The 23,840-nt window shown below is 47.1% G+C and overlaps 1 protein-coding gene across 4 annotated transcripts in view; it reads right to left on the minus strand.

Moving 5' to 3' along the window:
• CCDC36 (coiled-coil domain containing 36) overlaps positions 1-23,840 on the minus strand; it is a 165,338-nt gene that overhangs the window by 111,462 nt on the left and 30,036 nt on the right. For all 4 annotated transcript variants that reach the window (XM_029601198.1, XM_029601195.1, XM_029601197.1 and 1 more), the window contains one exon: positions 17,219-17,387. In XM_029601198.1, the coding sequence (XP_029457058.1) occupies positions 17,219-17,387 (169 nt within the window). The remainder of the gene's footprint in view (positions 1-17,218; positions 17,388-23,840) is intronic.

A 23,840-nucleotide genomic window follows, 5' to 3' on the forward strand; every position in this document is an offset into this window, starting at 1 on the left:
CGGATCGCCGAACAGCAGATTGCGCTGGAAGGACTGACCGCTGCATTTAATTTGTTACACAAACAGATGAACTCCCCTTCCACCTCAGGTAAAGAGGCTAAACCGTCAGAGGTGATGGCCAATACAACTGTACCTCTAGCAGCTCCTACCCGCTTCTCGGGAGAAGTATGGAGATGCAGAGACTTCATTAACCAGTGCTGCATGCACTTTGCGTTACAATCTGGACAGTTTCCCACAGCTTATGCGAAGACTACGTATATCCTGTCATACCTAGATGGATGAGCCCTGTCCTGGGCATCTTCGCTGTGGGAACGCGAGGACCCGATCCTTCACAACATTGAAGGATTCCTTGAACTGTTTAAATCAGTTTTTGATGACCCTGCCCGATATTCTGTTGCAGGATCTTCTTTGGTTCACCTAAAGCAAGGGAACAAGAACCTAGCTGACTTCGCTATCAAATTCAAGACACTGGCATCTGAATTATCCTGGGTCCCAAGATGCCTGAAGATGCTGCTCTTTGAAGGACTGAACACTCGCCTGAAGGATGAACTCTCAGCTAGAGAGATGCCTGAAACCTTGGCTGAACTAGTGAAACTGGCAACCAGAATCGATCGCCGGCTTCGAGATAAAGTTCAAGAAACCAAGACTTCCAGGAGACCCTTTCTGAGTGAAGTCCGAATCAAGACTGCATCCAGGGCTACCCCTATGGTCCCAGCAGCCGGCGAGGAGGAACCGATGCAATTAGGCCGCAGCCACCTGACGTCAAAAGAGAGAAGAACGCGGAAGAAATTAGGGCTGTTTATGTACTGTGGACAAGCTGGCCATGCTTCCAAAATTGCCCTATATTTCCGGGAAATGGGCAGACCTAAGTCCTGCCGGAGGACTCTTCTTAGGTCTCACCACTCCTTCTCCTCTGCTCTCTCTTCCTGTATCTCTCATCTGCGGTCTTCTACAGTACCAGACTCTTGCCCTAGTGGACTCTGGGGCAGGAGGCAACTTCATTCTTCAACGACTAGTGGAACATCTACGGATCCCCACTTCCACTTTGTCGCCTCCTCTATTTCTTTCATCCATCCATGGAGAACCCTTGCCGGGAGAAGTAACACTATGTACTGAACCAGTGTGTCTACGTACCGGTGCTCTGCATAGGGAGACCATCTCCTTCTTTGTTTTAGAGAAGGCTATGCACCTCATAGTACTGGGATTACCGTGGCTACAACAGCATATGCCTCAATTCGATTGGGTCATTCTGGAACTGTCAAGTTGGGGTCCAGACTGCAATAGGTGATGCCTGACTGAGGTTAAGCCATTACCTTGTATGCCTACCACCCCAGTAATGCTGGGCTTGCCGCCTCAATACTCATCTTTTCAAGATTTCTTTTCAAAAGAAGCTGCAGATATACTTCCGCCTCACAGACCCTATGACCGCACCATTCGTCTGAAGCCGAATACGAAGCCACCCAAGGGCAGAGTGTACCCCTTGTCTGTGGCAGAGAACAAAGCCATGTCTGAATACATTCAGGAGAATCTCAACAAGGGCTTCATTAGACCATCCAAGTCTCCTGCGGGCGCAGGCTTCTTCTTTGTGGGCAAAAAGGCCTGCACCTTGCATCCTTGCATAGATTACAGAGGCCTTAACAAAATAACTATTAAGGACCGTTATCCCCTGACTCTGATTTCAGAACTACAAGGAGCCCAGATCTTTTCAAAACTGGATCTGAAAGGAGCATACAACCTACTTCGCATTAAAGCTGGTGATGAATGGAAGACGACCTTCAACACTCGAGATGGCCACTTCGAGTATTTAGTGATGCCGTTCCGACTGTGCAATGCTCCGGCTGTCTTTCAAAATTTAATGAACAACATCTTCCGAGACTTCTCTATAAATGTGTTGTTATCTACTTAGATGACATCTTAATCTTCTCACAAGACATCACCACTCACCAAGAGGATATCAAGAGAGTACTACAGAGAGTTCGTGAGAACCATCTCTACGCCAAGCTATCTAAATGTGAATTTCATAAGGAATCAGTGCCTTTCCTAGGCTACATTGTCTCCAAAGAAGGTTTTCAACTGGACCCACAGAAGCTGGAGAGTATCAAGAAATGGGCACAACCCACCGGGTTAAAGGCTCTCAGACGCTTCTTAAGTTTCACCAACTATTACAGGACCTTCATCAAGAATTACTCCTCACTCACAGACCCGCTGACAGCTATGACAAGAAAAGGTGCCAACATAGCTAATTGGTCTCCCGAAGCAATAGCTGCATTCCAAAAGGATGCCTTTTCAACCGAGCCATGCCTTCGACATCCAGACCCCTCAAAACCTTTCATCGTAGAGGTCGACGCCTCTGACATTGGCGTAGGGGCAGTACTAAGCCAGGCTGGCGATTCTAAGGTCCCACATCCATGCTCATTTTTCTCCCGTCGCTTTTCTCCTGCCGAGAGAAATTACAGAGTTGGAGACAAGGAATTCTGGCTATAAAGATGGCATTCGAAGAATGGCGCCCTTGGCTCGAAAGAGCACAACATCAAGTAACGGTCTTCACAGACCATAAGAACTTGGAGTATCTCTGCCACGCACAGCACCTGAACCATAGACAAGAGAGATGGTCTCTGTTTTTCAACAGATTCAACTTCGTGTTCAAGTACTGTCCTGGAGATAAGAATATCAGATACTACGCTCTTTCATTCTCCTTCCTCTCCAAGGACTACCCGAAGAGCCGCAACACATCATTGACTCCGAGAAGGTCATATTGGCAGCTACCCATTCAGTGTCTGCAGGAAAAAGTTATTAGCTTGGGCCCACAACTCCAAACTCTCAGGACACCCTGGGCAATGAAGGATGTTGTCTAAACTGCAAACCTTTTATTGGTGGCCCACCATGAAAGAGGACACGTTTGCCTACGTCGCTTCCTGTGCAAACTGCACTAAACAGAAGACGCCGCCAGGACATCCATGGGGTCTCCTCCAACCCTTGCCGGTCCCTGAAGAACCATGGACACATATTACCACTGACTTTGTGGTAGATTTACCATCATCAGGAGGGAACAACACCATTTGGGTAACTGTTGACAGGTTCTCGAAGATGGCACATTTTGTGGCTCTCCCAGGCTTACCCACCGCCATGGAGCTCGCCCGATTGTTCATCACGCACATCTTCCGCCTGCATGGCTTGCCTAAGCACATAGTCTCCGATCGTGGAGTCCAGTTCACAGCTAACTTCTAGAAGGCATTATGCAAGAAGTTCGATGTAGCCCTCGACTTCACATCGGCATATCATCTGCAGTCCAACAGCCAAACAGAAAGGATGAACAGGACACTCAAACAGTTCATTCATGCCTACGTGAACACCCGACAAAATGATTAGAACGAACTGTTGCCATGGGCAGAATTTGCCATAAACTCTCATCCAGCAACATCCACTGGATCAACACCATTCAAAGTGCTCTACAAATGACTACCACTACCACCACTGCCACTTCCGTTATCAGTGTCATCCCCAGCAGCTCAAGCAACTGCTACAGATATCAATCAACTCTGGACTCAGACTAGAGAGATGCTTATGAAAGCAGGAATACGAGCCAAGAAAGGATATGATGCTAATCACCGCAAGGCTCCAGACTTCAAACCTGGTGACAAGGTCTGGCTTTCAACAAAACATTTAAGACTCAAACTTCCTTCAGCTTGATTCGCTCCTCGCTTCGTTGGACCATTTCCCATTCTCCGAATACTGGGCAACCTCACCTACAGTCTGAAGCTACCCGCTACTTTAAAGATCCACAATGCATTCCACGTCTCACTATTGAAACCAATGATACTCAGTGAATTCTCCAACAAGATACTCAACTCTACTCCGGTAGATGCAGAGGAAGACATCAAATACAAAGTTGACACAGTTCTCGATGTAAGAAAAAGAGGCAGAGTATGGTAATACCTCCTGTCATGGGATGGTTATGGCCCAGAAGACAACTCTTGGACTCCAATGTCCAATATCTTGTATAAGAAGATGCTACAGGATTTCCATCATCTACATCCCGAAAAACCTAGACCTGGTAGGTCATTGCGTGGATGCCCTTTGAAGGGGGGTACTGTTGTGTCCGTCGGTCTTCGACAGCTTCACCCCACTTGTAGCAGGCCTATCTCAGCTCTTCCCGCTTACCTGGGCAAGATGGCTACTGCAGCGTCATCAAGCCGGCCTCTCTTGCATCCCCAGAACGGCTATGGTGCAGCTCTACACCATTGCTCCTCCCAGGTACCTGCTAGGGTGCGCGCGCAACCCACGTCTATGTACGCCCAGTGGCGTGAACCTTGAGGGCGTTCCCTCATCTGACGTCACGCCATCCGGGTATATCTACTTCTCAAGATTGCTAGCTCATTGAGTTGGCAAAGACTCGAATGGACACATTCTGTTCCTGTCTGCACTACTCTGCCTCTTCCCTGCTGCCTGCAAGCAGCTTTACTTCTGCCCTTCGGGGTTTACTACTAACTTGGGTACCTCTGTTCTATTTTCAGGTCCCATTCAGGTCCCATTCAGGGAACAGGTACTCGCTCCTCGAGGGTCTGCTCTCCCTGCCTCAGTGCCTGTACCTACTACAACTATCTGGTGGAATCGCATCCATAAAGGCTAACACCAAGTGAATACTCTAATCTCTCATATGTCTCATCCACAGTAACTCCTTGCTGGGTAACTGCTGCGGAACCTCCTGACATCATCTAGGAGAGAAGGGTTCCCTCTGCCGAGGTCCCTGAGACTACAATTCACCACTGCCACCTGATGGCTACTTCAAGCTGTATAATAAAAGAGTTCAATTCCGGTGTTTTGTGTATAAGAGTCTAGCCCAGTGCTGTGGCTCCTCACGGGGCTCCTCCCTGTGGGCATGGTCATCTCCACAGCACCCAAGAATCCACTAAACACACGTAATAACAACACAACCCTTCCTCTCCAGTACTCTCTCTGGCTCTCTCGAATATACCCTCCAACATTACTCCTTCTGGCTCTTACCCACCCACTACATCTCTCACAAAATTCACCCATCTTCAATTCATTCTCCTAAGAAGCATTCACTCCCTCTTGCTCCTGTGTGTCTCCCAAATCCTTCTTCCTCCAGTCACCATCACTCGCTCTCTCACCCATCCAACCCCATCAAACTTCTAGCTTCCATTCTTCCCTCTATACCATCACCCCTTCTGGGTCTGTTACCCCCTCTGTCCCCCTTTACCCCTTCTAACTCTCCCTTCTACCTTCTACCCCCCCCCCCGGATGACGTCATTACGTCATTCTCTATGGCAGAGCTTTCCAAACTGTGTGTCGGGACACGTTAGTGTGTCGCCTGCAGTGTGCAGGTGTGTCGCGCAAGCCCGGTCAACTCTTGACGCGAGTTTGGGCTTTTCTTTTCTAGAGATTCACTTTTTTTTTTTTCAGTTTATGGGTTGCTTATTATTGGGTGATTTTTGCTGTCAATCGCGTTTTTTTGGGGGGCTTGGTGGGTGGAACGAGCCCAGCCATCCTTGCATTGGCTGCTGCTGCCGAAGAGGCCTGGCCATGAGGAGTACTGACTGCAAGCAGCAGTGTCAGGTGATCATGGAAGGGAGTGAAGCACTTAACTGGCAACAATCAAAAAGACGAGGTACATGAGTGTGGGGGCCAGACATGTGCTGGGGGGAGAGAGATGAGTGAGTGGGGGCCAGACATGTGCTGGGGGGAGGAGAAAGATGAGTGTGTGGGGGACAGACAATTTGTTTTATTATTGTTTCTCATAAATTATAGCAATAACATGAATCTTGGAATATATATTTTTAATATAAATTTAAGGTTTTCATGAGATAGGTTGTGTCGTGAAACATTTTATTTATGTATATATTTAAGGAAACATACATAAATTGTCGAAATATGTTTCGTTCGTTTAACCTTTAACCTCTGGTTTACTAGTAGACTGAATTACTGTGTCCCGAAATTATGTTTGTCTAAAAAGTGTGTCACCAACATGAAATGTTTGGAAAGCTCTGCTCTATGGGCTCTTAAGCCGGCTGGCCCTGTCTGCCTACGACTTGGCAACGAGTTCCCTCATTGCTGAATCCGCTTCGCTCACTACGGACTTCCCGTTCCAGCTCTTGCTTCCTTGGCGTGAGATGTCCCGGGTACCCGCTCCTTGGGGGCCCTTTCCTCGTCTCTGGCTATCTGCTCCTCGGAAGGCCTTGCGCGTAGGACCGCTGCCATCCCCGTTTCCCGGGACTCCTCTGGAACCATCACATCTCTACTGTGAGTACCCCGCTCTGCAGACCACTACTGTATCTTCCCTACTGAGGAACCCTCATCGGTGTACTCCACTCTGCGGACCACTGCCGTATCATCTCTATGGAGGAACCCTCCTCGGTGAACCCCGCTCTGCGGATCATTGCAATATCATCTCTACTGAGGACCCTCACTGGTGTACCCCACTCTGCGGACCATTGCCATATTATCTCTACAGAGGAATCCTCTTTTGGGTATTCCCCACTTCACAGGCTCCATGGCACCGCTGTGTCTGTGTGACTCTCCTATCTCATTCCACGCTCCGTGGGCAGTGTCGCTCTCTCTCTCTCTCTCTCTCTCTCCAGTACCTGCTGTCCTTCACACCCAGCAGCTGAGACCTCACTTCCCGATGGTGAGGCTCACGGGGCTCCTCCCCATGGGCGGTACCACCTCTCACCTCTCACCTCGGCCCAGGGCCCACAAACCCACAACCATAACAGCAGTTTACTAGAACTGATTGTGCCAGTCACTATCATTATCACTTGCAAGCTAAGACTGAGATTTACTCAGCACAGTTGCTCATCAAAGTGCATGCAACTGTTTTCCAGATTTACCCTGAAAGTATTTGGCCAATTAGTGATTTTTATCCTTTTTCTCTGTTATACTTCATGGAGATGTCTGTGAGATTTTTGGATTTTATCTGTCATCCACTAAAAGGCATACAGATCTATCCCTTGGGTGCCAGATATGGAATCCTGTTACAGGAGTGACCCTGGACTGATGCAGTGCTTTGAAGGGTGAGAACACTGGTTCAAATTACTTTACAACTGGAATAGGTTTAGATGGCAATTGCGTAATTTTAAGTGCCAGTTAAGCTTGGATAACATTTATTCTCTCCTTATCTTCCATGACAGTGCTTATACTGTAAACTAAAACTAACACTGAAACTGTAACAAGGCAAAAACAACAAAAGAAATAATTGTTCTGTATTATTCTTGTTTTCACATGTGGTGCTAATAAACTACTTCATACAAAGACTACTTCATACAAAGTGTCTTGGATCTGCTCTCTGAAAAACTAATTAATTTGTATCGTAAGATTATTGTTTAAATCTTATAGTCTATTAGAAGATCTCCAACCCGAGATATCTTTACAAGGGTTGTGAACAGATTTGGGGCTTTTACTGGGGTTAGCACAGAATTAATTCTGGACATTAAGGGATGTGCTTTTCTGCAGGGATTGTTCTTGTCAGTTTGAGTATGTTTGATATTTTTGACTAAATTGTGATTCTTGAGGTATCTTTTTTTTTTTTTGTAATGTAATGTTTATTGACAACCATTAATGAACAGTTAAGCAAAGAGATATGTATACATGTACAATAATCATATGAAAGACACTCCAGTAATGACATGTAATAAATTGAAATAGAATGATGTAACTAGAAAAGCATAAAAGACACTGAGCACGACTGAGAATAATAAAGCTTGCCTAACAAACAGACGTAAGTTTGAATTGTCTTCTTGATTAGCTCAGTCAGTCCCCCCACCCCCTTGAAGACCATCCAAGGTCTGAGGAGTAATCTCAAGCAATTGAAAGTCAGGAACGTCATGTGGAGGACACTGGCGATTGTGTGGAGACTTCGTTCCTCCATGTTAGATATGGGTGCAAGATCTTATCGTAGCTAAGTGCTGGTGTCGTTGAGCTGTAATTTTATACATTATGCTCATAGCATCCAATTTGTAAAGTAATGCTTCTTTCGATGGAACTGTTGGTTGTTTCCATGTTGCTGCCACCAGACAACGAACTCCAATACAGTATTGATTAACCAATATAAGTTCATATTTGGATCCCTCCACGGGTGCATTTAAAAGGCAGATAGCTGGGGATAACTTGATCCTCCGCTTTAGAGTGCTGAATATAAGATCAGACATGTCCAGCCACAGTCTCTGCACTTTAATGCATGTCCACCAAAGGTGTAGAAAAGTTCCAACATGACAACACGCCTTCCAACATGATGCATCATCACAAATGCGTGCTTTATGCAGTCTGTAGGGCGTAAGATGCCAACGAAACAACACTTTATAACCATTTTCTGTTAGTGAAGTAGATACTGAGCATCGCTTGGTACAAGAAAATATCTGATCCCATTCCTCAAGTGTAAATGTCAGTCCTAATTCATCCTCCCACTTTTTTGTAAAAGGAGGTAAACCCATTAATGATCCTTGTAGTGCATTGTAAATTTTGGAAAGCCCACCCTTAATTCGATCAGCTAATACACACCACCCTTCAAATTGAGATCTCCCCTTTATAACCTCATTCTGAATATGCTCTCGCCTCATAAAATGAAGTAGTTGCAGGAAGGAGTATAAAGCTGATGTCGGGAGCTGGTAAATTTCCTGTAACTGGGCGAACGATAATTTATTTATTTATTTATTTACAATTTTTATATAGCGGCATTCATGACACAATCACATCATGCCGGTTTACATATAACAGGGGTGTACAATGAACAATTGAATAACCTAATAGTGTGGAAGGAAGCAGTTACAAATAACAAGGTAATAGATGTTAAGCATGGGCTCCGGTCAGGAGTCATGAACACCACCCAGAAGGGTGGCTCCAGGTGGAGAGAGACAAGAAAGGCTAGAAACAGTGTCTGGGTCCAGGCTGGGTCAGGGCAGGCGGCAAGTAACAGTGTCTGGGTCCAGGCTGGGTCAGGGCAGGCGGCAAGTAGCAGTGTCTGGGTTCAGGCTGGGTCAGGGCAAGGCAGGTCAGAAGGCCCGTAGGCCACACACACACACAGAAGGCCCGTAGGCCACACACCGTAAGCAGGGCAAGGCAGGTCAGAAGGCCCGTAGGCCACACACACACAGAAGGCCCGTAGGCCACACTCAGTAAGCAGGGCAAGGCAGGTCAGAAGGCCCGTAGGCCACACACACACAGAAGGCCCGTAGGCCACACTCAGTAAGCAGGGCCAGGCAGGTCAGAAGGCCCGTAGGCCACACACACACAGAAGGCCCGTAGGCCACACTCAGTAAGCAGGGCAAGGCAGGTCAGAAGGCCCGTAGGCCACACACACACAGAAGGCCCATAGGCCACACTCAGTAAGCAGGGCAAGGCAGGTCAGAAGGCCCGTAGACCACACACACACAGAAGGCCTGTAGGCCACACACAGTAAGCAGGGCAAGGCAGGTCAGAAGGCCCGTAGGCCACACACACACAGAAGGCCCGTAGGCCACACACAGTAAGCAGAGCAAGGCAGAAGGCCCGAAGGCCGCGCAAGGCAAGGAAAGAAATGAGGCCCGAAGGCCGCGCAAGGCAAGGCAAGGAATGAGGCCCGAAGGCCGCGCAAGGCAAGGCAAGGTCCAGGGACCAAACGCACAGCAAGCAAGGAAGGAAGGCTAGAGCAGGGAGCCTAGGCGAGCTCGATGCCGAAGCACCGAGGGAACTGTCAGGCAGGGTTATAAGGAAAAGCCCAGAACATAGAGTGGACAGGGGAGATGGACTGGGCCTGCCAGGAGAGCCAGCACTAGAGGGACCCCTGGTGGTGAGGCGGTTGCACAGCAGCCATAGCCGTAACAATAGAACTGGGAGAAGAGAAGAAGGGAGAGGATAACATTAGATATAGATATATACATTTGCTATAACATTTTATAACATTATAATGCGCCATCCTTCCCCCAAAGCTGACCCATAGTGTGTATACCCCCCTTTCGCCATATAAGAAACAGAGAGGAGTCCCAGCCCGAGGGGAATTTAGTGTTGTAATAAAGATGTGTATTAAGGTAGTATTTTCTAGTCCCTACCAATAAGTGTTTCCATTTTTCCCAAGTATGTAAGGTGGTAGTCAAGGGAAGCGTGGTGGAACCCTCTATTTTCAGCGTTGGCTTAGGTTACCATATTAAAGCCTGAATAGGCATCTTGCCCAAGATAACTTGTTCAATATCTAGGTTTCTAGGTATGCCTATGCCATGACAGAATAGTGCTAAGCTGTGCTGCAGCGTGATACCATCGGAGTTTGGGTACTCCCATCCCACCTCTCAGTTTATGTCGGAACAACACATTTTGTGATACTCAGGGGGGCCTCCTTTTCCAAAGAAATGCAAAAAAACGTTTCTGCCACTGTTTCAATAATGCAGTGGGAACTGGGATCGGCAATGATTGAAACAAATAATTAAATTTTGGTAGCACCAACATCTTTAGGATCGTTATGCGACCAGTCCATGAAACAGGTAACGTAGCCCATTGCTCCAGATCGCTAGATACCTTTGCTGCCAGGGGCAGATAATTCAATTTGAATAAATCTTGTAATTTGGTACCTATCATTATGCCTAAGTATTTTATTTTTGAGCCTGCCCATTTTAAAGGATATTGTGCCTTCAACTGGTCAGCAAGTGCTCCCGGCAAGGAGATATTAAATTCCTCCGGTTTATCAAGGTTTAAGCGGAATCCGGATACTAAGCTGTATTCCTTTAGCAGGTTAATTACCCCAGCCAAGGACTTCTGTGGATGAGATAAAGTGAAAAGTATGTCATCGGCAAATAATGACAATTTATAATCCTCCTCCCCTATCCGAATTCCTGTGATCGACGATTCATTCCTAATTTTAGTGGTAAAGGGTTCTAAGAATAGCGCAAAAAGTAGTGGGGACAGAGGGCATCCCTGCCTGGTGCCCCTTCCAATGGGAAAGGGGTCAGAGTAAACCCCATTTACCTTAACCCTAGCCCTCAGATGATCGTATAATTTGAGGAGCCAAGTCAAAAAGTTCGGGCCAAAATTCATCGTCTCTAGTGTTTTAAACAAGAATTGCCAATGTACCATGTCGAACGCTTTTTCAGCGTCGACTGCCATTAATATAGCCGGGATCTGAGTCTGTCGTGTGTACCACATAAGATCAAGAATTTTCCTAACAATGTCTGCCGCTTTCCTCCCGGGAATGAAACCCGCCTGATCGGGATGTGTCAATTTGGCCATTACTCTGTTTAGTCAGGTTGCTAAAATCTTAGCTAATATTTTCAGGTCTATATTTATCAAAGAGATCGGTTGATATGAACCGCACTCGAAGGGGTCCCTCCCCGGCTTGGCTAAAATAGTAATCCCGGCTACATTAGCTTCTGGGGGCAGGCAAGCTTCATCTTGAAGGGCATTAAAGGAGTCTAACAAATATGGAGATACCTGATAGACAAACTTTTTATAGAATCAACCCATATACCCATCTAGGCCCGGAGCCTTATTGACTTTAAGAGCTTTAATGGCCTGCTCGATTTCCCTGGGAGTAATAATACTCTCAAAGAACTGTTTTTCAGGCTCCGATAATTAGGTAAGGTAATATCAGTAAGATAGTCATCAATCTCTACCATTTGTATGGTGGAGTCAGCTGCGTATAATGTCCCATAAAATTGCTGGAACCTCTGCTGTATCGCAACCGCCGAGTCCAGCATAGAACCATCCAATGCTTTAATTCTTATTATCTGATTCTGTGCTATCTGGCGTTTTAATTTATGGGCCAGCAGCCTCCCTGCCTTATTGCCCCATTCAAAATGTTCCTGCTGAACCAGTTTGTTGATAAGCAATGTCATTTGCTCGCAATGCGTTTAAATCATTGTGGGCCGTCTGAAGCTGGGAATATATTTTAGGTGACAGTGATATTTTGAGTGTTTTTTCTAAATCGGAAATGGTAGACAGCAGTGCTGCGGCCTTCGCATTCTTCACTTTTTTTTGATGCGAAGCTTGAGAAATACCGTATTTTTCGCTCCATAAGACGCACTTTTTTTCCCCAAAAAATGGGGGGGAAATGTGGGTGCGTCTTATGGAGCGAAGGTAGTGTCTCTCCCTCTCGCGTGCCGTTCCCCGCCCCCTCCCAATCAGCATGGTGACGCGGGTGTGTCACATTCTGCCGGCGGAACTTGAGCTCCCTGCCCGTCTGCTGTTCCCGGGGTGCATCTCCCTCTCGCGCGCCGTTCCCCGCCCCCTCCCAATCAGCATGGGGACGCGGGTGTGTCACATTCTGCCGGCGGAACTTGAACTCCCTGCCGGTCTGCTGTTCCCGGGGTGCATCTCGCTGCGAAGGCCGGCGCCGCGCAGGTCAGGCATCAGCTGTTTGAACTGCGTGGGCTATGGAGGCCCCTCCAGTTCAGATGGCCGGCATTTGATCTGTGCCGCGCCAGCCTTCGCAGTGGGATGCACCCTGGGAACAGCAGACCGGCAGGGAGCTGTTTGAACTGGAAGGGCCTCCGTAGCCCACGCGGTTCAAACAGATGATGACTGACCTGCGCCATGCCGATCTTGCAGTGAGCTGCACCCCGGGACCGGCGGGGAGCTCGGGCTCTGCCAGAGGACCTCTCTTGCAGTCCAGAGTAAGAACTTCACTCCTTGTGGTTTGGATGTATTGGAGGGTCATAGGGGTGGTATACTGCCTGGGATGGAGGACACATGACACAGACCAGCAAATAGAATTATTGCCTGTGCTGATTAAGTGGATACCTGTTGAAATATTAGGAGCAATTGCTCTCCTAATCAATGTAATATAGCCCTGACTATTTATTATTGAACTTTGGAGCAGTCATGAAAGTTTAAAATAACTGGTGTGAGAGAGCTGTGTGAATGAGGGAGAGAGTCTGAGTGTGTGATTGTCTGTGGGTATGTGTATATGTGAGGGAGAGCCAATGAGTTGAGTGGGGGAGAGTGCTAGTGAGTGTGAAAGAGCCTTGTATGATTGTGAGGGAGAGAAAAGCAGCAAGTACCTGTGTGGATTTTCTCTGCCTTACTATAAAAAAACGAAACCAAAAAAATATCCCATGGACTGCCACCAGCGGGGAGCTCCGTACAGAGCCCATCAAGGGGACATAATTATTTTTCTTAATTTTCCTCCTCCAAATCCTAAGTGCGTCCTATGGTCAGGTGCGTCTTATAGTGCGAAAAATACGGTAAATCTGCCCCGTAGCACTACCTTCAAGCATTCCCAAAGAAGTGGTTTGGCATGGTCTTGTGTCCTATTAAATTGGTGATATTCTGTTATTACTGACCTAATTTGTTGACAAAACGTGTCATCTGCCAATAGGGAATCATTTAATTTCCAGGATTGCAACCCGGATTTAATGCTCTGTAACTGAATAGTTAGCCAAATGGGAGCATGATCCGACCACGTAATGGAGCTGATGTCTGGGTTGCGAACCTTCAACCCTATAATTTTGTCCACTAAAAAATAATCGATTCGGGAATAAGATTTATATGGATGGAAGAAAAATGTATAATCCCGCACTGCTAGGTGCCGGTGTTGCCATATGTCCAGGAGATCCCTGTCCCGAATGAAACGCTTAAGGCATTTACGATCATCGGACGAGCCGCTACTACCACTGGAGGAGGTATCGATATGGGGTTGTATAGTAAGGTTAAAATCCCCAACAATTACCAGGTGCCCTTCAGGTAGTGCATCTAGAGTGGCACCCAGATTTGCCAGGAAGACCCGCTGTCCAGTGTTGGGAGCATAAACATTTAATAGTGTATAAAGTTCCTTATCCATTTCCAATTGTAGCAATAAGTACCACCCCTGTGGATCAGCAACTGTTTTAACAACCGTACCTTGCAGGTCCTTATGCAAGAGAATACTCACACCTGCATATTTTGCCTGTTTGGATGCCGCCGCATGATATTGACAAGGATATAAAGGCCACATTAATAAACGTTCATAGCGCTTTTTAAAATGTGTTTCCTGTAAAAACAATATATCTGCTCTGGATGCCTGGGCATCATTTCTAAGCGTCTGCCTTTTCTGGGGACTGTTCAAGCCCTTTACATTGAGGGACCATAAGTTTAGTGACGCCATAGTGTCAAACACATGTCCCCTCCGGCACCCCTACCTCACTGTCGTCCCCGGTTGTCCTGACATTCTCGGTTATCCAGTCGCCCCAGGCACTCAACCCCAGCCACAAATAGCTCAGTTTGGTATTAATCATGCTGTCATTCTGGTTAGTGTTACATGTCAATGTATGCCGTATACAACATCCATGTAGGTTATACAAGGTATCCCCTCCCTCCCCTTCCCCTGAAAACCCGTTGCTTTTCACAGTCCACTGTGTAAGCCATGGAGGACGTGATCCCCATCAGAGCCTGCCCTACCCTCCCCGAGCCTCTCCCCCTCACAAACAGACATTGTGGAACATATCAAAAAAGAACAATAAACCTCATCGTAACATAGCGTATCATATGTGAAGAAACAGAAATAGCATATGTAACTTCCAAGTGGCAGTTCATCTGCTCACTACATGAGAAAAGAACCTGTAATCCAGATAAATTGAGAATGTTCATCCTTTTCCTTTCTCCTGATCCGATGTACAATCTCCAGAATGTCTACGCAGCCGTTTACCTCAGTTGCGAACCCTTTGCCAGCGGGGTGTGTTCACTGGAGCAGATGAGGCAGGCCTGTCCAGGGCCGACAGTTTCACTGAGTGTCCAGCATCCTTCAAAATGGCCGCTGGGTCCACAACGGTCACCGCTTTGGATGTGGTGCCCTCAATAGCGATCGCGATGCCAAAGGGAAACAACCGCAGGCCTTCTTTTCTGAGCACTGCGGTGATCTCCTTGAATTCCATCCTCTTTTTTAATGTTATTGGAGAAATTTGAATTTGATGGTTCTCCCAGGACCACAAGTGTTGCTTCCTAGCAATCTGGTAGATTTTTTATTTTACAGTGTATTTTGTGAAGCAAACGATGATGTCTCTAGGTTTGCCATTAATTCTGGGGCCCAAAGAGCGATGCGCCCGATCCAATTCAATAGGAATGGGAGTTCCATCCTCCGCAGCGGCGCCCTCTTGTTGTAATAAAAGCAAGCAGAAGCATTGAATAGTGCCTCCGCAGTCCGCATAAGTTTCTGTTTCAGGTATACTCCGAAATCTCAAATTATTACACCTACTGCGATTTTCTAAGTCTTCCAGTTTAGCGTTTTCAGCTGCTGTATCAGTGGAAGATTGTTCAGAGGCTTTTTGCAGAGCTTCAATTTTCAAGGCTTGTCCCTTTAATCGGATGTCGCAATCATCCACCCGCCTTCCAGTTTCAGCCATTTCTTCCCGCAGGTCCGCCATAGCTATCAGGAGTTCTCTTTTATTGTCTTTATTTTCCTTCCTTAAGTCCCCGAACCATCGCCGGAACTCGTCCCTTGTGGGGAGATCAGATACCGACAATCCCTCTCCCTCCACCTCGTTCTCCCCACCTGGTGTCGGATTACTCGAGGCCGAGGCTTCCGTAGCTCCACTAGGCCCGTCTTCTTCGCCGGCGTCTTTTGTGAACGCGAACTGCTTGAAATCCGGACCTTTCTTCTTGTGCACCATCGCGGGGCTGCCGCTGGAAATTTGCTGCGTTTTTGCTCGCGTTTAGGAGGTTTAAGACTCACCTAAGTCTGGGAGAGTCAGAGTCCAGTGTGCCCACAGACACTGGGAGAGCGCTATCGGGTTCGAAGCTGGAAACAGGTTGGAGGAGAGTGAACCAGAATAGAGTTGGTGAGGACAAGGCTAGGGACAGAGCCAGAATCAAGCAAGGTCAGGCGAGCAGGGTCAAAGTCCAAGAATCAGTCCGAGGAGTGGTCAACAAATCAAGGTCAGAGGTCAGGCAAGGTCGAAGAGCAGGCTGAGGTCTTAGGCAGGCAGCAGGCAGGCAGGCAAATCAGGAACAGGCTGAGGTCTTTGGCAGGCAGCAGGCAGACAGGCAGGTCAGGAACAAGCTGAGGTCTTTGGCAGGCAGCAGGCAGGCAGGCAGGTCAGGAACAAGCTGAGGTCGTTGGCAGGCGGCAGGCAAGTCAGGAACAAGCTGAGGTCTTTGGCAGGAGGCAGGCAGGCAGGTCAGGAACAAGCTGAGGTCTTTGGCAGGCGGCAGGCAGGCAGGCAGGTCAGGAACAAGCTGAGGTCTTTGGCAAGCGGCAGGCAGGCAAGCAGGTCAGGAACAAGCTGAGGTCTTTACCAGAAAGTCAGTCCGAGGACGAGGAAGCAGGTAGAAGCAGGAATGGAACTGGAACAGAAGGATCCTGGAACAAGACTAGGAACAAGCAAGCAGGAACACGAGCAAGGGCAATCTCAGGAACAAACCAACCCGATTGCCAAGGCAAGGAAGTGAGGCCAGGAACTTCCTTATAACATGAGTTCAATCAGGGTGCGCCGCGGAACTAGGCCCCACCCTGGAACCTACATCAGGGCGGCTGGTCCGCGCGCGCGTAGGGGCGTGGCTAGCTGCTGAGACGCCAAGGCCTGGTGTGAGGCCCGGTGCACGACTGAAGGCCCGGCGACAGCTGCCGCGGGACACCGGGGCCTAGCCAGACTTGCAAGGGCCGCAAGGGAGACAGGACCGGGACCCGCTGTGTGACCCCGAAGGTGAGCAGTCCCGTGCGCAGGATGACCGCAGGTGGGGCACGTATCAGCTATTGTGTCTTATGTAATGCTCTGTGTGCTTTAGAAAACAAAAAGATTAAAAAATAAAATAACTAACATACATTTAATAACCCTCAGTTTATGTGCAGAGGCCAGTATTTTATAAATTTGATTAAAGTATACATATATGTCGCTTATGAAAATTCTTGTGCACATACTTGCAAACATTAGTTCACTGAGTCTTCCACCAGTTCAGCCACACCCTGCACCAATTCACCTATTCCCTCCACAACTTGCTCCAGATCCCCCACCCAGAAACTGCAGACAAAAGAGAAGTCAAATTTAATATCTGCAACTTGATTACAGGTATTTCCCAATCCACCCTGGAATGCCCTTGAAAGTTCCTCTTTATACACAGATACTTTCACCCTTCTGAAAATTGGCTTATCACACACAGAGGCTACTTCCACATATGTAGGCTAATTTTATGCTCACAAGTCTTTAAAAATTGCCCCCTTAATTGTCTGTACACTGTAGTTTTGGTAACGTATTGTATAGCTTTAAATTATTAATATTAATATTATTAGGACACCTGTTGCTCAAAATTTAAACTGTGTGCTATGACTTACATCTTGGGAGTTATGCTCAGAATTTTTCTGCTGCCTGCACTGAGCACCAAAATCCATTGAAGTTGGCTGTAAATTATCTGGACAAAACTGGGATCCAAACAAAAACTGGGAATCGGTCAGGCTGGAGTAATCACTGGGAGCACTGTTCCGACCAGATGACTTGCTTGTCCTGCAATAACGGAATACATAGAGATGATAAACACAAGATTTGTGTCTTTTGTACGCAAAACATAAGTATCTTTTTACCTCTTCAGATCATTCTCTGTTGCTATTTTAGACAGGTTTGACCTTAAATATAGTTATTTGATGCTAGCATTGCTCCAGTTTACTTTGTTAAATGAAACCATTTGGTCACATAGTGTATCTACACTGCAGACAGCTGAAGAGTTACATATTTCTGCAGGCAAGTCACAGTTAGCCATAGGAAACTCCATTTTTTACATGGACCTGGCCACAGATTTCAATCCAAATCTTGAACCTTATACTGTTTATAGCTGGAAACCAAATTTACATCTTCAGTTACAGCTCAATGAAAACAAAGTCTGAAGACGAAGCAGTTTCCTCCCATCATGGCATCAATGCAGTGTACATGATAAATAAAATGTGATATTCACTGGACAAGCTAGATTATCTTATGCAATAAAGGTTGGTTTCTGTCAGTCACACTCCCTCCTAGGTAAGGAGTGTGAAGCCCTGTCCCTGGAATTGCTGACAGCTGAAAGTATCTTTAGGTCAACCTGTGCTGCTGGATCTGCTACTGTTACTGTGATGGGATGCTACAAACACCAATGCTGTGACATCCAGGTCACCTCTGCTACAGTCCAAATCACTGCCACAGTTAATGCATGATTAATTTGAAATTCCACCAATGCAGAGTCATAGCCAGGCCATTTGACACCCATGGCCAAGTGAAATAGTGCGCCCTCACTCTGAACACAACATACAACACCAAGAACTGGAAGATTCTGTTAAATGCAGGGGACTTTAATTTTTAGTTTTAGTTTCACCAAACAGTTTTCCCCTTCCAACTCGATTGAAACCAGTACGATCCTGGCACTATAAGCCTTCATTCAAAAACTGAACTGGAAACCCTGAGAAGCCAGATGTTGCATGTCATGCAACACCTGAGAAATTTATTTATTTATGAAACGCATTTCTATTTGTATGACATAGAAACACAAATATATTTCCTCCTGTATTGTGTAAAATAAAATATCATGAGCTGCATATTCCAAAAGATAATTTCCTTTCTTCTAGTAAGGGCAGATCAATCCCAATGAGTGGGTTATGCACCTCTCTCAGTAGATGGAGATGGAGCAAAAGTTGATGTCACGGCTATATAGTCCCGTCCCAATATTAGCCCGCCAGTATTCTCTGGAAAAGCCTAACTGTGGACAAAACTGATTATACTTGAACATTATTATCAACAGTCAACCATTCATGTTTCTCAACCATCAGGAACACTGAGCTCTGCGAAAAGAAGAAACATATCTAGCAAACCGAAGCCACTTACCAGTTTTCAACAAAAGAGCAGGAATCATACTCTGCATAGCTCGCCCGAAGAAAGACTAACCACAAATTTAAACACTGGCAGTCAAGGGCAGGTCTGGGATTGACCTGTCCTTACTAGAGGAAAGGAAATTATCAGGTAAGTAGCAATTTCTCCTTCTTCAGTGTTCGGGCAGGTCAATCCCAATGAGTGGGATGTACCAAAGCTAATCTTGAAAAGGGCGGTAGGCTGCCAGCGGTCCTGTCAATACCGCCCACACAAATGCGGCATCCTCCCTAGCCCTAATCCAAGTGGTAATACTTGGAAAAGGTGTGCAAAGATGACCATGTCACTGCTCAGCAAATTTCAGCAGGTGACAACAAATGAATTTCCGCCCTCAATACCACCTGAGCCCTCAAGGAATGCAGTCTAATCTGTTTTGGTAAGGTAACCTCAGCAGCCACATTGGCTGCCATAATGACTTCCTTAACCCAGTGGGCAATCATTGCCTGCATTGCCGGTGCTCCATGCTTACCTCCACCATGGAGCACAAACAGGTGATCAGACTTCTGAACAGCCTTAGTCATCTCAAAGTACCGCATTAGATGACTTAAAAGTTGATACTCATCTTCATCTCTGCCCCTGTCCAAGGCAGGCAGAGAAATGGACTGATTCAAATGAAAATCCAAAACCACTTTGGGCAAAAAGGAGGGCACAGTCTGAAGTGGAACCGCACCCGGAGTCATACGGAGAAAAGGCTCATGGCAGGAAAGAGCCTGCAGCTCAGAGACCTGATGTGCCGAACAGATTGCTACCAGAAAAACTATCTTCAAGGTAAGCAGCAATAAGGAAAAAGCACACAGCGATCGAAAAGTCGGACCTGCCAAAACCTCAAGGACCAAGTTAAGGTCCCACAGAGGCACTGAAAGCCACAATGGGGGGCTTAACTCCCTGCAAGAAATAGGATACAGGCCCTTTATTGACTCTCCCCCTATAACAAGCCAGGGCTGCAACTTGAACCTTCAGGGTGTTAAGTGACAAACAATTAAGCAAACAGTCTTGTAAAAATTCCAAAATCAAAGGAATATCCACTTTTAGTAGTTGAGTACCTTGCTCAGAACACCAGGCCTCAAGGACCCTCCAAACTCTAACATAGGCTAGAGAAGTAGAAAATTTCCAGACCATAAGAAGAGCAGGTTTGCTTACCGTATAAGGTGTTTTCCGTAGATAGCAGATGAATTAGCCATGCTGTCTGGACGTCCTCCGTGCCTCTAGGTGACAGAGCTCTCAAAGATCACTGAGCTTTGTCAGTGAGGTGCGCCTGCTTGTATCTTCTCGCGCTTCCCCAAGACTTCTCAGTCCATATCCAAGCAAGACGAGATGCAATGCTGGAACTGTCCGGGGAGGCAGGAGGGTCAGCATGGCTAATTCATCTGCTATCTACGGAAAACACTGTTTACGGTAAGCAAGCCTGCTCTTTTCCTGTAGATAAGCAGCATGAATTAGCCATGCTGTCTGGGAGTCCACAGCTGAAGTATTGAGCGCAAATTTCCCATATCATGTGCTCATGATGAAGCAAGGTAGTGCACTCGACAGTAGACAAATGGCAGACAGTTCTTATGTGCTGTTGTTGTTCTGTTCAAGACATGCTTGACTTGAGAATTGTCCTTCCAATGCATGCGTCATCAGCAGTCTGCCTGTCTAAACAGTAGTGGGATGTGAACGTATGTAGCGAGGACCATTTGGCTGCTTTGCAAATGTCCAGAAGAGGTACCTCGTGGAGATGAGCTATTGAAGCAGCCATAGCACGGATCTGGTGTGCCTGAGGGGTGGCAGACAGGGTCTCTGATCGCTTTTGATAGCAGAATTGAATGCAGTTCGAGATCCAGGACAAGAGTGTTCTCTTGGATACAGGGAGTCCTGGGGCATTTGGGTTAAGGGGGAGGGGGAGTGAAAGGCGGATGCTTCTTTCTGTCCTATGGCATAAGTCATGCTCATAACTGCTTGGAGGGGGGTGGGGAGGCCAATGCCTCTTGCAGGCTATGCTCCTTCTAACTGTTGAGATGAGAAATGGGGTTGGGAGACCCCAAGTCAGTGCTGCTAGTGCTTTTGATTCCTCGGCCGCACATCTTCTTTCTATCGAGGAGGGGAGGGGAAGGGAGTGGAAGGCTGATTCTGTTTCTTTTAGCCACACAAGCCACGCTTCTCTTGACTGCTGGGGTAGGAGGTCAGTGCTGCTAGTGTGGCTTCACAGCTGCACTTCTTCTTAATGCTAGGGCAGGGGATGTGGAAAGCCATTGATGTTAGTTGCAACTCTACGGACTGCACCTTCTGACTGCTGGGGCTGGGCCGGGGGGGGGGGGGGGAGGCCAATGTTTCTTCTTTCAACCAGACCGGTGCTCTGCTTCTGACTGCGGGAGGAGGTCTGAAACAGGCACAACAGTTCTTGCCGAAAAGCTGTGTATCGAGTGGATGGGAGGCAGCTCCATCTAAATTGTGAGAGAGATGGCACCCCCTTGGAGGATGGTGCCTATGACCGAGGTCATATCAATCATAGGCTAGCTATGGCTCTGCATCAATGTGGCTGAAATCAGGATTCCCCCCTTTTTCATCCTCATCTGCTGCTGCAATGGCACCTTGCTAACAACTTCAATGGTCAAACAGTGCTGGTTATTAAAGGGGAAGCATCCCAATAAAAAAAAGTCTACACATACTTTCTACCACACACACCCACAACCACTTTCTCTCTCACATACACACACACATACACACTCACAGATTATGCACTATCTCATTATAAATTATGAAATTGTTTCATTTTTTATTTATAATCATTTCATATTCTGTGTTTTAGAAAGAATTGTCTCAACGTGGATTACAATCAAATTAAATCAAACACAGTAACTGATTAAATGTCACTTACAATTAAAATTGAATCTAATTTATAGTTACAATATCAATGCAAGATTTTTTCTTCTCAGAACAAAGAAGATAAGATAGTTGTACAGATAGGGTTAAAAAGAGAATTGTACACAGTAGAAGGGTTGTATCCCATAATAATTTTGGGGGGGAGGGGAAAGAGAGTGGGTCCTCTTCTAGGAGTTGGTAGTATTTGGAGTAGGATCAGCCATGCCAAAGCTGTTGTTACGCTTAGGCTGTGTTCAGGGGTAGTGAACACCACCCAGAAGGGTGGCTCCAGGTGGAGAGAGACAGGAATGGCTAGAAACGGTGTCTGGGTCCAGGTTGGGTCAGGGCAGGCGGCAAGTAGCAGTGTCGGGGTCCAGGCTGGGTCAGGGCAGGCAGCAAATATCAGTGTCTGGGTTCAGGCTGGGTCAGGGCAGGCGGCAGAGCAAGGCAGGTCAGAAGGCCCGTAGGCCACACACACACGGAAGACCCGTAGGCCACACACACACGGAAGGCCCGTAGGCCACACACACACGGAATGCCCATAGGCCACACACACACAGAAGGCCCGTAGGCCACACACAGTAAGCAGGGCAAGGCAGGTCAGAAGGCCCGTAGGCCACACACACACAGAAGGCCCGTAGGCCACACACAGTAAGCAGGGCAAGGCAGGTCAGAAGGCCCGTAGGCCACACACACACAGAAGGCCCGTAGGCCACACACAGTAAGCAGGGCAAGGCAGGTCAGAAGGCCCGTAGGCCACACACACACAGAAGGCCCGTAGGCCACACACAGTAAGCAGGGCAAGGCAGAAGGCCCGAAGGCCGCGCAAGGCAAGGCAAGGCAAGGAAAGGAATAAGGCCCAAAGGCCGCGCAAGGCAAGGAATGAGGCCCAAAGGCCGCGCAAGGCAAGGCAAGGAATGAGGCCCGAAGGCCGCGCAAGGCAAGGCAAGGGATAAGGCCCGAAGGCCGCGCAAGGCAAGGCAAGGTCCAGGGACCAAACGCACAGCAAGCAAGGAAGGAAGGCTAGAGCAGGGAGCCCAGGCGAGCTCGATGCCGAAGCACCGAGGGAACTGTCAGGCAGGGTTATAAGGGAAAGCCCAGAACATAGAGTGGACAGGGGAGATGGACTGGGCCTGCCAGGAGAGCCAGCACTAGAGGGACCCCTGGTGGTGAGGCGGTTGCACAGCAGCCATAGCCGTAACAGCTGTTTTTGGAAAGTGAAGTAACATAGCTCAAAGTATAGATAGTGGTACCTTGTTTGAAATTTTTGTGTAAAGCAGATGAAAGCACAAAGTCTTGTACAAGCCAATTTAGCAGAAGCTAGAGGAAAGAAGGGCCATTTGGGAGGTTTGGAGTAGTCTTGTAGGAGTATAGGAGAGAAGTTGGGAGAGAAACTCAGGGGCCTGTTTATTTATGAATTGAATACAAAGCAGAGGATTTTGAATTTTATACTGTTTTCGACTGGGAAACAATGCAGTTGATATAGGATGGGATTTATATGGTCATTTGTTTTGGCCCCTACCAAAATTATAGTGGTGGTGTTCTGTAAGAATTAGGGGTGTGTCAGACTGTATTGTGAGATGCTGTTGAATAGACAGTTGCAATAGTTAATCGGTTCAGGATTGATGCATGTGTCACAGTAGCCAGGTTGTGTTTGTCAAGGTAGTTGCACAGTAGGCAAATCTGACACAGGTGCATAAAGGAGGTCTTTACCACTTTTGAGATATGGGTTTCCATTATGAGGTTGTTATTGAGTTGAATCCCTAAGCTTCATACTGATTCCTTAGTGTGTAAGGAGGTATCTGACAGGGAAATTAGAAACTGTGGGACATGATTTAGATGGTTTAGCCAGAGGAGTTCTGATTTGGAGGGGTTTAATTTGAGTTTGTGGTTGCTAAGCCATTGAGCTACTGCTGTAAGACAATCATTAAGATTAGCAATAGATAAGGCTTGGCGGGATCTCATTTTGATGCAGAGTTATCTAGTCGATGGATATAAAATGCTTGATCTATATAACATGGGTAGGCAACTCTGGTCTTTGAGTGCCACAAACAGATCTGATTTTTATGATATCCACAAGGAATATGCATAAGATATATTTGCAAACAACTGGAAACAATGCATGCATATGTATATCTCATGAACACCAAACCTATTTGCGGCACTCGAGGACCAGAAGTGCCTACCCCTGATTTACAGGGCTGATTGGGAAAGGAATCAAACCAG

The sequence above is a fragment of the Rhinatrema bivittatum genome, chromosome 4, assembly GCF_901001135.1.
Source record: "Rhinatrema bivittatum chromosome 4, aRhiBiv1.1, whole genome shotgun sequence".
Taxonomy (NCBI): Eukaryota; Metazoa; Chordata; class Amphibia; order Gymnophiona; family Rhinatrematidae; genus Rhinatrema; species Rhinatrema bivittatum.